At 37.6% G+C, this 16,360-nt stretch overlaps 1 protein-coding gene across 2 annotated transcripts in view; it reads right to left on the bottom strand.

Moving 5' to 3' along the window:
- Nucleotides 1-16,360, bottom strand: part of LOC138931642 (uncharacterized) — a 46,520-nt gene that overhangs the window by 11,879 nt on the left and 18,281 nt on the right. For both annotated transcript variants that reach the window (XM_070292625.1, XM_070292623.1), the window contains exons 4-8: nt 4,768-4,917; nt 2,870-3,064; nt 1,418-1,503; nt 625-821; nt 321-438 (exon numbers count right to left, since the gene is read on the bottom strand). In XM_070292625.1, coding sequence (XP_070148726.1) covers nt 321-438; nt 625-821; nt 1,418-1,503; nt 2,870-3,064; nt 4,768-4,917 — 746 coding nt within the window. The remainder of the gene's footprint in view (nt 1-320; nt 439-624; nt 822-1,417; nt 1,504-2,869; nt 3,065-4,767; nt 4,918-16,360) is intronic.

Below are 16,360 nucleotides of genomic sequence, written 5' to 3'. Positions count from 1 at the left end.
ATATCATTGTGTGAATTTAAGATTCTAAAAATGTCAGGATTTAAAAATCTGAAAGAGATTCCAATTATCCTAATATCTGTTTATAGACCTGAAGATTTCAAATAAAGTTCGAAATAAATTCTAAAAATTAGCAGCAGAACATCTAAATTTAAGAATTGAATCTGAAAATAGAGGGTCAAAAAGATACAAAAGGTAAAAATCGAAGAATTTAATGATCTGAAGATTCTCTGAAAGATTCAAAATTTCAAGAAAAAAAAAACTGTCTCAATAGATAATAATTATTTCATTGAGATAAGCATATCGATAAAAAATAAATTTACTTTGGCATAATCTCGCAAAACTTCATCTCGTTGTCTATCAAGCATGCCGTGCAACAAAGCAACTGGTGGCAGGATGTGAAATTTCTCGGACTCGGTCACGCCGTATAGTAAGTCGAACCTGAAAACAACGTACGATTCCTCGTGTGTTTAATTTGTTACATTTAAAAAGAGTGTCGCTCGCTCAAAATTTATATGTATCAATATAAATGTGATTCCTTACGATTATTTCACATCCAATCAACATTCAAAAATTTAAACATCCCATATCCTCGTCTCCCATATCCATTAAACGGGGAAATCATACCTGCCGAAGAGTCGAGTGTTCTCCATTAAATTCAACGGTTTGTCGGGGATGACGGCGCGGTCGATCAATGGCGCATAGGCCGGCACGTATTTCGGCTTATGGATTTTTACGTGTAACAGCCTATCTACCTCCTGGTTACGCAAGCAGATCGCCAGTTCGCTGTCACTGGTTGTCGGACAGTTGAGAGCATGGGCCACCTGAAAAACGACCACCGGCATTGGTCACCATCATTTGCGGAACATACATCGTTGCACAAAAACAAACCCGCGATAAACGATTCTGCAATTTTGGGAATTTATCGATTTATTTGGAAATTTTGTCAGTTCAAAATTTGAGAGTCTGCGAGTCATAAACTGTGAAATAGATGTCAATATTCGAAGAAATTCAGAAAAAAAACAACAATTTACAAAACAATCAAACGCTTTAAAAATTTTTTTAAATTTTTAAGAGAAATATCTTTTGCACTTTTTAATTTCATATATATGGTATATTATTTTTTTGATAAATTTTTAATATCGCTAAATTTCTCTTTCTTGTTATACATTAAACACTTTTATGAAATTTTTAAAACATTTGATTAATTTTGCGAATAATTTATCTAACGATCTTAAGAACTCGAGAGAGGAACTAGAAATGCATAGAGATCTTTAAAATTGAAAAATTAAGTCAATCGTAGAATTAATGATAATAGATGCCGCGCATAACGATTTGTCATTCCGCGAAACTGTAATTCGCGCGCATCAATTCTCATTTTTCGCGTTTTTATTCGCGGTTATTATGCAGCTTTCTTTACCTGCTTGGTAATTTGCAGTGGCGCCTTGCCGATGGCGTCCGCGCTCATTGCCGATCCAGACATCAGAATAGCCCGTTTAAACAAACCTGCGCCAACAAGATAAAGGGATGTCGCACAGATTAATAAATCAATGTGGTCCAACAATTCTCAAATCTCATCGGTATTTTCTTTCGAGAAAGAAACAAAAGTGTATTCGGAATTATTTACAAGTTTTTTTTTTTTAATAAATCAATTTCTTTGCACTCGTAAAATTCGAAAGTTTTAAGAATCTAAGCAAGATTGAAGAGAAGAGATACATATATAATTTCTTAAGGAAAAAGTTGTTCGTCTAGGCTGCAAATGATTACATTTGTGTTATCGTGCGCGATAGGAAGAGAAGCGTGCACATAAATACGTGTATAAAACGGTAGCAATTATTTGAGAACCCTCGCATGACACGGCCAGGCATTTCTGTCTCGACGTGTAAAATATTAAGTCCGGTTATTTTTCATTGCACAATATAATTATCGGCCGGACGCGGTGGCATTGTGCGCTCGACCGGAAGAGAAAAGTTCCTTCTCCCCGGGCCGCTATTGCGAGCCGGTCGGGTGAAAAATGGTCGACGTCTTCTTTCTTGCTTTCTCGCTCGTTCTCGCTGACCCTGCCGAGAGCAGCGTCGCCGGGTGCCCGAGAGTGCTCGAGTGCTTCACTGTCGAACACGTGTAGACCAGTGATTCCTAGCTCCTTGTCGAACTCGGAAATATCGCGACGCGAGTGCTCGCTCTATTCGAAAAAGAGGGAAAATTCGAGGAAGAAGGTACATAATTGAAGGGTCGTCGATATCTGAATATCCAGTGATACGCGACAGTCCGATAGAGTTCTCATATTTTGCAGATTTGTTATGTAAATAGTTATTAAATGAATGCTCGTTTTCTCAGTAATCGTGCTAATTCCTTGATTGAAATTATTTTACGATCGATGAATCATTTGTTTAAACGCGCATCAGAATCGATTGCCTCGATCGTACACAGGTGTATTGCGTTTAATGCATACGCGTATGCCTATCTCACCCGCCCTGATTCCTCCAATTAATCCCACGATTATCTTTGGCCGACTCGGAAATCGCAATCTCTATATGCGATCACCGTACGCTCTATGACTACGGATAATGTTTCCAATTACAACGAGGAGAGGGATTAGCCTGTATTGCATATCGTTCTTTTGATTCTCGCGAGCGAGTATCGTTGCGGATACATTTCGAGATCCTGCTTTTTCCAAAACCATTGCCGGAAATTGGCAAGAGCTGAGCGTCGATAAAAATGGGAAATAAATCGTAGAGAAGATACTTTGAAAAATGATGAAAACTTTCTAGAATTATAGCAAATGAGATGATTGATTAAGAAATGTAGATATTATTGAAATGATTAGGAATTGTAGATATAGCGTAGTGTATAAAGTGCTGATTTTCTTTACCTTTCTTGTTGGCAACGGGACTGATTAGAAGTAAATTAGCAAATATAGCTCCGGTTCCGTGACCGATCAAAGTGACCCTATCAAAATCGCCGCCAAATTCCGCGATATTCTCCCTAAGCCAAAGCAACGCCGCTATTTGATCCAATAATCCGAAATTGCTTGCTGTGTCGTCTCTAATCCCAGGCCTCAGAAAACCTGCAATGAAAGTGTCGCAATTATTAATTAAATTAAGGAAACACGCTTGAAAAAAAAATAATTTTTCTTCAAATATTAAAAATGCCCTGAAATTTCAAGAACTTCAAATTTCTTCTAGAAATCTTAGAATTTAGGATTATAAAAATAAAGGAAAACAAATTTGGACGAAAAATGGGATAAGAATTTTTTCAAATTAACCGAAAATTTTTACAAAGTCAAAAAAGATAATAAACTTACACGAGCACGATAATCTAAGGGATCGTGTTCAAATTTTAACAAGACAATCTTGTAAATGTCCAAGAGTAGACGTCTTTCTTATTTTCTTATCGGGGATCCTGAATAACTAGGTAAAGAGAGGGAATTTTAGATTTCAAGATCCCCGAAGACTCTTCTTCGCGTATATATTTTCCGTCCCGATTAATTAGCTCCACGGAGATGCAAAATTCTCCCCTTCGTGCTTAAACATGAAGCACTTTTGCGCGGTAACGCGATCGTTGGGGCTCTTTTTGCTCCAGGGCCGACTTCGCGCGCCCAGGGCCATATTTTTCCTCTGTTTTGCGCACAGGGCGGACATGGCAGCGGCGGGCAGGGATGTGAGAAGGGGATTTGAGGGAGGGGTTGAAGTTATCCGCAGGCTCCTCACGGGGGCTAACTCCGGGGCCGCCTAGAGCGCGGGTCGGGGTTACTAAGCGCTTCCCCAGCACTTTAACCTAATTTATGATTATGGTTTCGCGTCCGCCTCTTTTTTCCTCCCACGAAACCACTCCACTTACCAGATGTACCGAATGTATACCCGCATTCCCGCGCGCGAGCCGCGAGCCACCCCCTACCCCTTTACCCCATCGCCTCTTCCCGTCCATTTGCATCGCGCCGTCGCTGTCATCTCGCGAGAAGAGATTGTCGGGGAATTTTGCTGTTAACCCCTTCAGAACGAGCATTGTACACGACAATTTCGGATTGCGGGTGTCGCGATGAGCCGCGTTCCTGGATGGCAGTTTTTAACGAACTTTCTGAATAATGACGCTTTCGCATGCTCTCGTGCAACGAAATATATGCTCTGCTACTACGTCGGTTACTTTAACAATGAGAGAGGAAGAGAGGGAGAATAGTGTACACACCGATACAATGTAGAATAATTTAGTCTTTTTTTTTTTCATATACCAGAAAAAGCATCATATCGCAATCTAACGCGACCTCGTTGCTGTTGAATCGCTCGTATGAATATTTTCTATAGTCACTTTGAGCGAAGTTTTACTTGTTAGGCCGATTATTATCCTCTCTCTTGACTTTACCGGATGGTTTATTTGCGATTAAATTGAGACGACGGAGAGCATCATTTACACTTTGGGGGTGACGTGATAAGTCGACCGCCTTGTATCGTGCGGCGAACTTTCTTTGAGAGGGCGAGGAGCTTCGATATTGAAAAGCTCGGTGCGATAAAAATTTAGATAAGAAGTTTGCGAGGCAAGCCTTGGCAAACGACGAAGCCGTAACGAAGTTATTTATACGGAACAGTAAAAGTATATTAGGCGTTAGTATTTTCCAGCATGGCATGCATCGATCGATAGCTTCTTTCGCTTACAGATGCATGCTTGAAGAGCGATAAGAAAAAGATGCAAACCGATCTTCGCTGCGCGACGAACTGATACGTCTCTCTTAAAGTTGGTTTTTTTTCTTTTTTTTTACGGATCTACACTTCTTACCTAAGATGCCGAGTCGAAAGTTAATTGTAACAAAAACAACGTTGCCGTAAGCTGCCAATATAGTGCCATCGTAAGGATTGCCACTATTCCATTCGAAGCTCTCACCATGAATAAACACCATGACCGGATGTTTTTTTAAATTTCTTTGACCTGAAACAAGAGAGATAAATTAAAGATTTTACAGTTGTATAAAAATATTAATAAGTAAATACTGTACTATAATTTTTGATTGAAACATTCTAGAGCCTTTCTTTCAAGATTCTTTTATACGGCGATTGGAAAACACGAGTAAGGACAAAATTTCCATCGGAACATTATTCTTCGACTGTCGTCGATATCTCTTACCCTCTGCAGACGGTAATTTTTTAATTGTATTTAAGAAGCTTTCGAGCGCGCGCGCGAGTCCTGGAGAGGACGCTCCTCCAGGAGGACCTCTGATTTACATCGGACGAAAAATTATCGCCAGAGTTTGTTCGCGAGAATGGAAGAATGGGATTAGTCCCCGAAATTTATAACGTCTCCCCTTGCGAACTATTCACACGGTGAGTTTTCGATATTACGGCAACTATAAATTCTTCTCCATCCCATCCTTCGAACGACGTAGTTTCCTTTTAGCGATCCGCAAATTAGACCAGGACGACGGCCTTCTCTGAGAGAGACTTATCGGAAAATCCGTTCCAAACTTTCCGCTGACACGTGAATATCGAAACTTGTCACCGATTTCAAATAAATCATTTTATCGCCAAATGTAATAAAGCATCGGTAGATCGAGCGCGATCGCATTTTATAATTGCCAATATATGTGTACTTATACAAGTTTTATTATTTTATTTATCGAATAAAATTTCATATTTTCATAGAAATTAATATAGTTATTTAAATCAGAATTAAAAACATACTATCATAAAACTAGATTCATTTTCCTAAAATTGTTTTCACTTTTTACAATAAATATATTTGAGAAGTAGAAAAAAAAGAGACGTCTTCGGTTTCTGAATGAGATAAAACAATACGAGGGATCAAATATCGTTTGCGAACATTGGCAAGCGACATGGGGAATGAAACGACAGAGATTTCATCCCTTGGCCACTTCGAGAGGCGACGATCTAAAAACTCATTTAGCCGCGAAGCTTATCCCCGAGATTTAATTAACGGTTTCAATTATCACAGGCGGCCGTTCGTCGAACTAACGTATCTCCTATTTCCTCCAGAGTTCGATAGGATGGCTGGCGTGCACTCGATACATCCCGATAAATCAAGACACTCGATCGCGACATTCTCTCTACCGAATTTTCTTGCTTCCCTTCTGACAACGACAACCCGGCCCATATTTCTCACCCTACGCAAGAGTATCGATTCATCAATACACTTGAGAATTTCTCTATATTTTCCTCTAAAATCTTTTAAATTTATATACTTGATTAAATTAACGATTATTCTCTAACGTATTAAGTAGTTCCAATAATTAAATTTATCCTTAAAAGTTGACAAATGCGTATCTATAAAATAAGAGAAGAAAAAAACATTTTATAAAAAATAATAAAATTTTATTTTTTATAGAGTAATGTGCGTGTTTAAATTAAAAAAAAAAAATTAAATTTTATTGCGAGAGACATATGATATTATTCTAGTGTCACACGAAATTACCATATTATCGTCTTTTCATTTCTCTCAGCTAAGCCTTAAAAGAGACGTGCAATGTTTTCTTTTACGAGCGAGCAACTTGTATATGTCGAAGTCCATGATGTTTACGGGATACAGGCGACATTGTAACGGACGAATGTGTTCTATCTCATTTCTCCTTTACGAGGTGCATCGCGATTGTGGTTGCCGCGCAATCGCGTCCACCCTTGTGCGCGTCTGTCCGTTGGGCCCTATACATCACAGCGATCTCGAGCCGGAACAAACGCCGGGGAGAACAAGAGAAAGCGACGGGGACACGCGATCGCCGCGAAATTTACATGAAAATTGAAAGGCGGATCGATCGACGCGTTCTGCATAAAATTGATGTATCGCGAATCATGCGAGGAGATATTTTCATCCCACATCACGTGAACGACTCGCGCGCGTGCAACGGCAATGCCGCCGCCACCGCCGCCTCGTAAATCACCTCGCGTGAATCTATACTCTAATCTAATAAAAAAAAAAAGGAATCATCTCACCGTCCGAGCGATGGCGTATTTTCGCTGTAAAAACAGCGCGCTCGTAACTTGCTCGAAACGTTTAAGTTCGCCGACATGAAATGTGCATTCTCGTTCACTCATCATACGTCGTGATAATTTATTAAAGTCAGATACAAACGTGAAAAATGATTAAATATAATGTGGTGATAAAAATAAATGTGTGCAATAAACGAAATATGCAGATTAATAGAACTATTTCGTAATCTCTTCTTTGAGAGAGGTAAAATATCGGTATTAAAACTATTAAGGGATGAAAGGATCAAATTGATCAAGTTTGGTTACGATAATATGTGTGTCAATGAGCTAATTAAAATCCTTCGTATTGTTCGAATCCAGATTAATACTTTGGAAAGGCTGATGAGCACGAACGAATCAATTCTCGATGCACGAACTAGCGTTGTCTACCTCGCGCTGCATAATCAGTTTTATCGACGTGTCGCTTCTGGCTGGGACTGGAAATAAATATTTACGAGGCGTCGCAGAAACCGTCGGTCTCGTAACTCACTGGGAGAGCCCCGACCTTCTTCCGGTTGGTTCGCATGCTCGTGTAAATAATGGATTTACAGCCCTTTTACGGCGTCTCCATATGCCCGAAGAAACCGGTTGACGCGCGAGCGTCGCATCGATAATGGCGCTGTAAATCAACGAAAATCTCCCTAAAGATCGACCGATGGCTTCCTTTCCCCGCTTTCCTCTTTACCCGGTTATAACATGGAAACAGCTTCTTTTGCGAGCGAGAGGAAAAAGGGGACGGAGAGAGTTACCACCCTTCGTATACCGAGGGTGGAAAACACGCTAGCCTTCGCCATCTTGTGAAGCTCACAGGAAACTCACCGACCCCATCGCTTGCCACAACCCTGTACAGATGTCGGCACGAATATTATTTTGCTCGGGGGTGGAAACATGTATAAAGCGTGTATAGCCTCTCGCGAATCAATACCCACGAGCCCGCGAAAATCCGCCATCAATAATCTTTAGCCAAGGATATGTAAGGTCTTATTTATTATTGTTTCGTTAAACTCTATTTAATAATAATTATAAAAATTATAATAATAATTTATTTTAACTTAGCTCATCGTTAAAATTGTCATTTATAATGTCAAATAACGCACACAAAAAACAGTAGACTTAATGAAAATTATGAAAAAAGATATAAGAAATATGAAGATGCAATATATAAATATCTTAATTTAAAATTAAGAGCCTGTGATAGGCGTAACGAAGCGTAACAAGGCGATAGCCAGAAAGGCTCTCGTCTCGGGGATAAAGCGAAGCTTTCACGTTCGCGCGAGTTATCTTTCCACATCCGGCTTTTCAGCGGGTGCATCGCCGAGTCATTTTCGGTCAGGGGATTCCCGCGAAGCGATATACCCATCTCGGCTGGAGGAAAGTGCGGATTCATGTCGGGAGTTTTTTGCGAAGCGGCCGTTTCGCAAAATCGCGCGTTGAACGGCGGAAGTTGGAGGAATGACGGAACATGTACCAACCGCGAACATCCTCTCTCGCTTTTATCCCCGAGGCAAACCCGAGACGAGAGCTTCCTGGCTATCGCCTTGTTGCGCTTGATTTCGATGCGCCTTAAGCCTCGCGCTCGCGCGATTACGATATCGTATTATCTGAAAAGAATGTGGAAAGCAACAACACGACAGTAATTACCGAAGATATAAATCAACCTACAATGGAATCTTGTATTATTTTTATAAATTTTATGAGAATTAAAAAACATTGTCGTTACATATAAAATGTACTTGTTAAAGATTTCAATTCGATTATTAAAAAAATAATTATTAAAATATTAGATATTGTTAGAGAAAGGATGAAAAATTTTAGAAATAATCTATTAACAATATTTCGATAAAGAAGATTATTTTTATTGCGTTCTCTCTTTTTCTCTAGATAAACTAATAAATTTATTGTTAGAATTGTTAATTAGAAATTTTTACAAAGTAAAGGGATGTATCTATTTTTACTACACGACATTTAGTACAAATTTATTCGGTGCATTGTTTTCTTATTAAAAAATGGGAGGACGCTTATCGACCGCACTACAAAGGAGTATCATGATTTCTTATTTATCACGCTTGGAATTCTCAAACGCTGCTAAAATTGGAGCTTAATCATTTGGTCGTCAATCGACCAAAATGTTAAATTCTCTAATTAGTGAGATTTCGCACTTTTTCTGGGAATTTTCAAGGAGATTACAGCGTGAGAAATCCGAGTGTTCGATACTGATAGAGCGATATTCCAGATACAGGGCTTGGCAAAGCCATTATCGTATACGATATTATTCAATCCGTAATGCACACAGTATCTCAAGGTATGTACATCTGGAACAGATGACCCCCTCGCATGTGCTACACCCTCATAAACGTGCGCGTTTATCGATCCTCGTAATGCATTTGACTTGAAAATTTCTGTACTTTTCTTTTCCTTCCATCGTGTCTCGGTAACATCTCGCAGATTACATCTTCTACTGTACAAATGCTGTTTCTTCGTTCCAGAAAAGTTATTTTATCGCTATATATTCATCCTCTTGAAATAGACGACACTCCTTATAAAATAATTAAAACATTAATTTTAATTATGCATTAATTATGAATTGAAGATAAAAACACAATCGATAACATTCACTCGTTATCTAAAAGCGTTTTTAATTTGTAAATTTTTATTTACGATAATTTCATATCGATTTTCAATAGAAACACTAAAAACAGTAATTTTATTTTCAATAAAAACAATAGAATGTTCTCTTTCTTTATTTCATATGCAATTTGTTTCGATAGGATTTAAGGATCCCTTATTAGTTTTATATTCGCAATCGTAATTTGAATTTGTCGTCGCGATCGAGATATTCTTCTCTTGGCAGCTTTGGGACGAAATTCTTCTATCTGCGTTTGCGATATAACAATACGCGGAGACATATCGCGGCGAATAATGGAACTGATGAGAAAATAAGCAGGAGGAATATTCATACGCATCTCCGAAAAAAAAACGAAGGAAAGTAGAGAAAGAAGGGTACGCTCTATATACGGTATATATATCGGCGCATCCCTTTCGCGAGTTCTTTTCTTTCTCTCACTGTTTATTTCTCTCGATTCTTTCCATCTCCATTTTATCGTGTCCCGAGATTGCACGCGGAGAATAATACAGCCCGTCTATATTTCAACGGCGAATATTCTCCGCTGTTCGCCAGACGCAATTTCTGAAGCTGCATACGAGAAATAAACATCTTGCGAAATGTCCGTATACTGCTTTTTAGCACGCATACAATTATCATGCAAACTTCGTACTGTAATTTCCGAAACATGCGACAGAGATTCCCCAAAGTACATTTCAGGAATAAATTAAATATGGCTAGAATAGCTGAACCATATAAGATGCTCGAATTAATTCTTAATGTGTGATAAGATTTTTAAAGAATTTAGAATAGAAGAAGATTAGTGTGCGTAAAATTTTTGAATAGATATTTAAAATTAAAAATTGGGAAGGATCTTAATTAAAAATTAGAGTTTAATAAATATATATATATGAAGCATATAATATATAAGACCCACGCTGGTCCTCGTTAACTCTCCGCTGTCTTCGTTATAAAAAGGATGATGCGAGAGTTGTGTTACTCGCCCCTTTCCGGGCCGATGCGACTGTCCTTTTTATCAATGTCCAAGGAATAATGGCTGACAGTCGTTTCTCAAGGTGTGGAACATCCTCGGAGCATCCTGTTCCGACGCCATAGTCCGGAGAATTGAAGTACAGAAGACATCTATAAAAATGTTCGCGTCTTTCTTGAAGAAAAGGAGACACGGACAACAACAATTGTATGTATATTTCTCGGAAGGAGATTCATGCTTATAATGCGAGATGAAATATACACACATTTTTCCTTCTCGCTGTTATACGTAATTTCTTATATGCAACTGTTGTTACATTTTCGATAAATTTAAATTTCAGGATAATCGGTCTGATTCGTATATTATTAACATATTGTAAAATGGCATAAACAAATTGTAAAAGTGCGAATTGAGATGAGAAAAAAAAGAGAATCTGGAGGCAGATTTTTGCACGTGCTTTGCATTAATATTCGTTTTAAGTCGCGTGGTCTCGCATCCTGCTCTGCGACGTTTTCTCTTTCAGACTCTCCAGAAAGCTTTTAAAACCCGCTTTAAAAAGGACCGCTGTCCGGTTATCGTGGCGCGCGTAAATATGTCGAGACGCGAGACCTGCCCGAATGCTTCCTGTCCCAGGATAAGCCGCATGACTCCTAGCAGAGTTCCGCGGGATAAGTCCTATGAGGTCCTACGCTTCATGCATTTAAACGCGTTCTCTAAAAGCTTTATTGCATTTAATAATACGCTATCGTGATGACTCCTGCTTCGCTTTTCGCGGCAGCGCGACCACCGGGATTAGCTTAAATCTCTACGATCAGCAACAATCCCTTATTTGACTCTAAAATTTGCATTTCTCCTTACGTGGGTTAATTCTGGTTTTCATTCTCAATACTCGCATTTAAAAACATCGCCTTTGTTTCTCACATTTTAGAAGGTAATAATAAAAATTAAGAAAAATGCAAAAAGGTGTAAGAATGAGAATTTTCGGCATACAAATACGAGACATTCGTGAGATTGAAAGTATCTACGCATTTTTTTTTTTTATTTTAGGAATTGCATAATCATCCTATTTTAATGCTTAAAGCGCGTGTGATCGTAATTAATAATATTTTCGCGAGTGTGTGCCACGAAGGAGCAGCAAAAAACAAGCGAGAGGAGAGACCCAATCAACAGGAAGAGGAAAAGCATCAGACAAACAGAAATTAAGCATTTCAAGTAAGTAAGATACATAATTGTATTAATTTATCAAAACTAATAAAACACATTAATTAATTGTAAAACAAGTATAATTGCTCGCTTATTTGCACAATAGTGTGACTCATTTTACATCTGATTTAATCTGATGTATATTATTTAACATCATATAAAATATATTGTATATTGAATATATTACAAGTCTTATTTTGTAAAGTATGATTAAAATATTTAATAAATATTTTTATAGTTAATATAATAATAATTAACTTTCTATTAACTCAGGATTTAAAAAAAAATTAACACTAAATTAGCATTTAATTATATTATACATTCAAAATTCATTTCTTACGATGAGGGTTCCAATTTAACGGAGAGATATATGTATATATGTATACATTAGTATTATGATTCAGAAATTCATAGTACCAGAACTTTATGGAACATTATAATTTCGATTTGCGATAGTCACATGATAATTCGGCTTTGCAATAATCATGAAGTTGCCTGGCAACATTATAATTTCGATTTGCAATAATTATAAAGCTTGCCTCAAAATCAAGCAAGTTCGGTTGGAAATGTGGCCGAATGTTCGCGAATCCAACTCCTGCGATCGTTACTGCGTACCTGCCACAGGTCGCAGTTTACCCCACGGGCTACGCACATAATTTATCGCGGAGAAACTAGCAAGGGAATGACGAGGAAAAGGGGCGGAGAGGGTAAAGGGTGACGTACTCAACCGGGAAAGTTGGCAATACGAAACGGGAGAGAGAGAGAGAGAGAGAAAGAGAGGAGAGAGTGGATTGTACGACAATCATCTCCGCGTGTCCCCTCTGTTTGTATTTCTACTGCCGCGAATGTAGTGTAGCCTCAAGCATCGTTTTCTGAAATTACGACATGATAGCGTTACATCCGCTTGAGCGATGTACCGCGGCACGTCAATCGTTATACATTTTCCACTATAATCGATCGACCTCACTTCCGGTCAAATATTGTACATCACTCGTCTAGACGACGCGGAAGCAACCGCCGTGAATCCGCTGCGGTTTTTGGCGGCGGTTGCCTACGTGTAAATTTTATGTGGTTCCCGATATTCGATACAATCCTTTCGGAAAATACTGGCGTACTTTTTTTTTTTTTTTTTATGTGAGGATTTAATGTAAAAATTTACAAGTTTTAGAATCATTGGATCTCTCTGAGCCTCGTTAATATTAAATTACTTGATATCTTTAATTAATAGTTAATATTAATACTATTAATAAATATAATTAAATTGTTCAATATATATCATTTATATATATATATATTCAACAATTAATTAATTACATTTATTAATAGTATTAAAATTTACTATTAATTAAAGATATCAAGTAATTTAATATTAACGAGGTTTAAAGAGCCTCGTTACATTAAAATTTTTTTTATCTTATTTACAATTTAAGATACCATTTACAAAAAAATTAAAAAACTAAAAAACTAATCTAAATGCTGAACGATTTTATATATGTATTTAAAATATTTAAAATATTTAAAATATTTATTATTAATTAAAGATATCAATTAATTTAATAATAAAATATTTATTATTAATTAAAAATATTAATTAAATTAATATTGACGAAGCTTAAAGAGATTCAATGATTCTAAAACTTAGAAATTTTAAATCCCACGTACAATAAAAATAAAGAGAACGTCAGTATTCTAAATATTTAAATACTTTCACTTTGAAGTCTTTAAATAACTTTGAAAACTTCGAAAGGTTTGGGTGAATTTTAACTCATCGATGCGCGAATTCCTTTCCCTTTAGCACACAATTTACAGTTAAATTACCGGCATTCTGTATCGCAATCAGAACTCACTGCTAAAAAGACTCTCATTTCCGCGTATTACACTTTACATATATAATGTTACGCATTAATTCCCGGGATGCATTTCGCATATGCATATTGCTTGTATATCTCGGAGCGCATTCCGTGGAGATTCCTCGCACTCGGGACTCGTCATGGGTATCGCGCGCATTCCTCGCGCAAAAGTCGTTACATCGTTACACCCCCCCTCGCATTCAGCTTCGCGTATCCTCTTTTTTGCCCTTACAGTACAGGAGCCTCCCTGCGGCCATTTACATTTACTCATAGTCCGAAATTGTATATTGGAGCGTGCCGGCTTCAACCGTATGTCTGCACTACTCACGCAAATATTCGTATATTTCTGAATTTTAGGACTTCTCGGATTTCAAATATGCCGATTCTCTCAATTCCCGAAACTATACAAATTGTTTTGACTTTTTCCCAAAAAGTCCCTGTAATTTTAAATTCTTGGTTAGAAATTATTACAAGCGATAAGAGAAATATTTAAATATTTTTTCGAAATTTAAAACTCTCTTTATAAACACGAGATAATTGAGATCTATTATCTGTCACTCAATTTTTCATTTTACCATAGTTTTATATATGTTGATGTACGAGGTAATTTTCTCTTTAAATCGTTCGAAATTTGATTCGACCGTAATATAATATAACCGTATGTAACATAATCACATATGTTTCTCTAGATTCATTGATTCTTTTAATTAACACGATCAGAAATGCATATCGATTCAGGTCGCCGACCTGATTTCGCGCGCTTGCGCCGAGATCATTATAAACGAGGGCATTAGATTTTTTATCGCGTTTCTGCTGCTGATTCCAGATTCCGACAATTATATCTCAAAATGCCTCATCGAAACGTATGAAATATCGCGCGGATACCGTGGCGGATCAATGGCCCCGTGGCAAAAGGCGCTGCGATATATCACGCAAAATATGTTAAACCATCGGATGGGCCCGCGTATTGTGTCTACGCTCCATTCATCAGGAATGACCGCAATGAAAAATTCCGAAAACGTAAATCCCGAGCGACTATTATCATTTAACCGCGTATCGTGCTCGACATACCGGCGATACGGAAATTTTTCCGAAACCCGCGATTATTGTTCCTTCGGATAATCGCGCCATCGATTCCATCGCATTAATTAATGCAAACGGCACTTTGTTAAATTGAAACGAACAGTATCTGAAAGATTTGTAGAGACAGAAAGTAATCTCTTGTGTAACATGGAGGGAATACCTTCAAGAAGATTTTCCTCTAACGATGTTACCGGTGATTCGACTACGACTCTTAAACGAAAAACTGTTATTTTTCGCAAACTGCATTACGGTTGACTGTCCTAGAGTCTCTGAACGACTGCTTCAATTATTGCGAGCGAAAAAAGAAAAATGCCGCATTAAAAATACAATTTTCCCCGAAGAAGGGAACGCGCCATTGTAGACAGCCTTGTTCGTAGAAAATTCTGAATGTCGAATTTACAGTACAATACGGCAAGGTATTTCAGTCATTTTCCGAGGTTAAATGCGCTCTTGAAGAAAACAATCGTAAATTGTCCGCTAGTTGTTGGCTAGAACGGAAACGCGTTAAGAGGCGGGTTCTCGGTTGAGAAGTCGGTGACTCCATCGCCACCTTGGTGGATAATTGAACGCCGAGGTGAGAGAGACGCGTGCTGAAAAAGAATAGAGGTGAAGGGGGAGGTTGGCGTTCGCCCTTTGTGCCGAGAAAAGCGAGAATTGCAGGTGTCTGCGAGTTCCCAGCTTTCGCTATCTTTCCCGGCCCGCCACCTCTTCAAAATGCAGCGGCGGCCAATCTAATTTACAGATGGATTCAAAGAGCCGCGAGATATCGGAAGAAAATAATTAAATAAAAAGAGGAAGAGAGAGGGAATGGCTACTCTTTCGCTAATAAAAATATTTTTTATAAAATCGATATTTCGTGCCATGCTTTAATCATTATACTATTAATTACTGTCTAATAATTAATTTATTTCAATTGCTAAATATATTCTTTTAGATTTGTCGCGGCTCTCTATTTTGTTTGCTTTGAAGATAAAAATTGAAATTTCATGGATAGAGTCACTCCAATGACAAGCGTTACGCGACTTCAAACTGAAACAATGAATATATTATGATTGTCATTATTATTGATAATTATTGCAATTATCCTAATACATAAATTATAAGCGCTGCGTAGAGGATAAAATTATTGAATTATATAATATAGATTCACAGAGAGATACATCCTCATATCCATATTATTATTTTCTTAACATACTTTTATATATAATATAATAATCATTTAGATATAACAATGAAAAATATTCTATGTATGACATAAAGAGCATTTTAATTAATCAAAAATTGATATTAATTACTTACTAAATTATATATAATAATGGTAATTTATTATCTTCAAGCTGCATTTTAGGTGCGTTGTCGCTGCGTCGATGGTAATAGAAATGTTGTAGTAATATGTAAAATAATAAAAAAAGAGAGAGAAAAAAGAGAGAGAAACTAGTGATTCTGGCCGTGATTCGTTTCCGGGAAAATATGAAGCTGCGGACAGTTCCTGCGGCGAGCGCGATAGCTTTCATCCATCTTCATAATCCGTACGAGCAGCATCATCGAGAAGCCAATCCCATTTCTGGTCCATTATCTCTATTTAACTATTTCGACCGCGTCGTATCGCACGTATAGATGATGATTTGACATTTTTACGATGGCAAAACCTTATCTATCGCATTGG

This window comes from Polyergus mexicanus, unplaced genomic scaffold (genome assembly GCF_030449975.1).
Source record: "Polyergus mexicanus isolate NDT 795.1 unplaced genomic scaffold, iyPolMexi1.0 SCAF_3, whole genome shotgun sequence".
Classification (NCBI taxonomy): Eukaryota; Metazoa; Arthropoda; class Insecta; order Hymenoptera; family Formicidae; genus Polyergus; species Polyergus mexicanus.
Note: the sequence above shows the minus strand (reverse complement) of the source record. Positions and strands in the feature narration are given on the sequence as shown.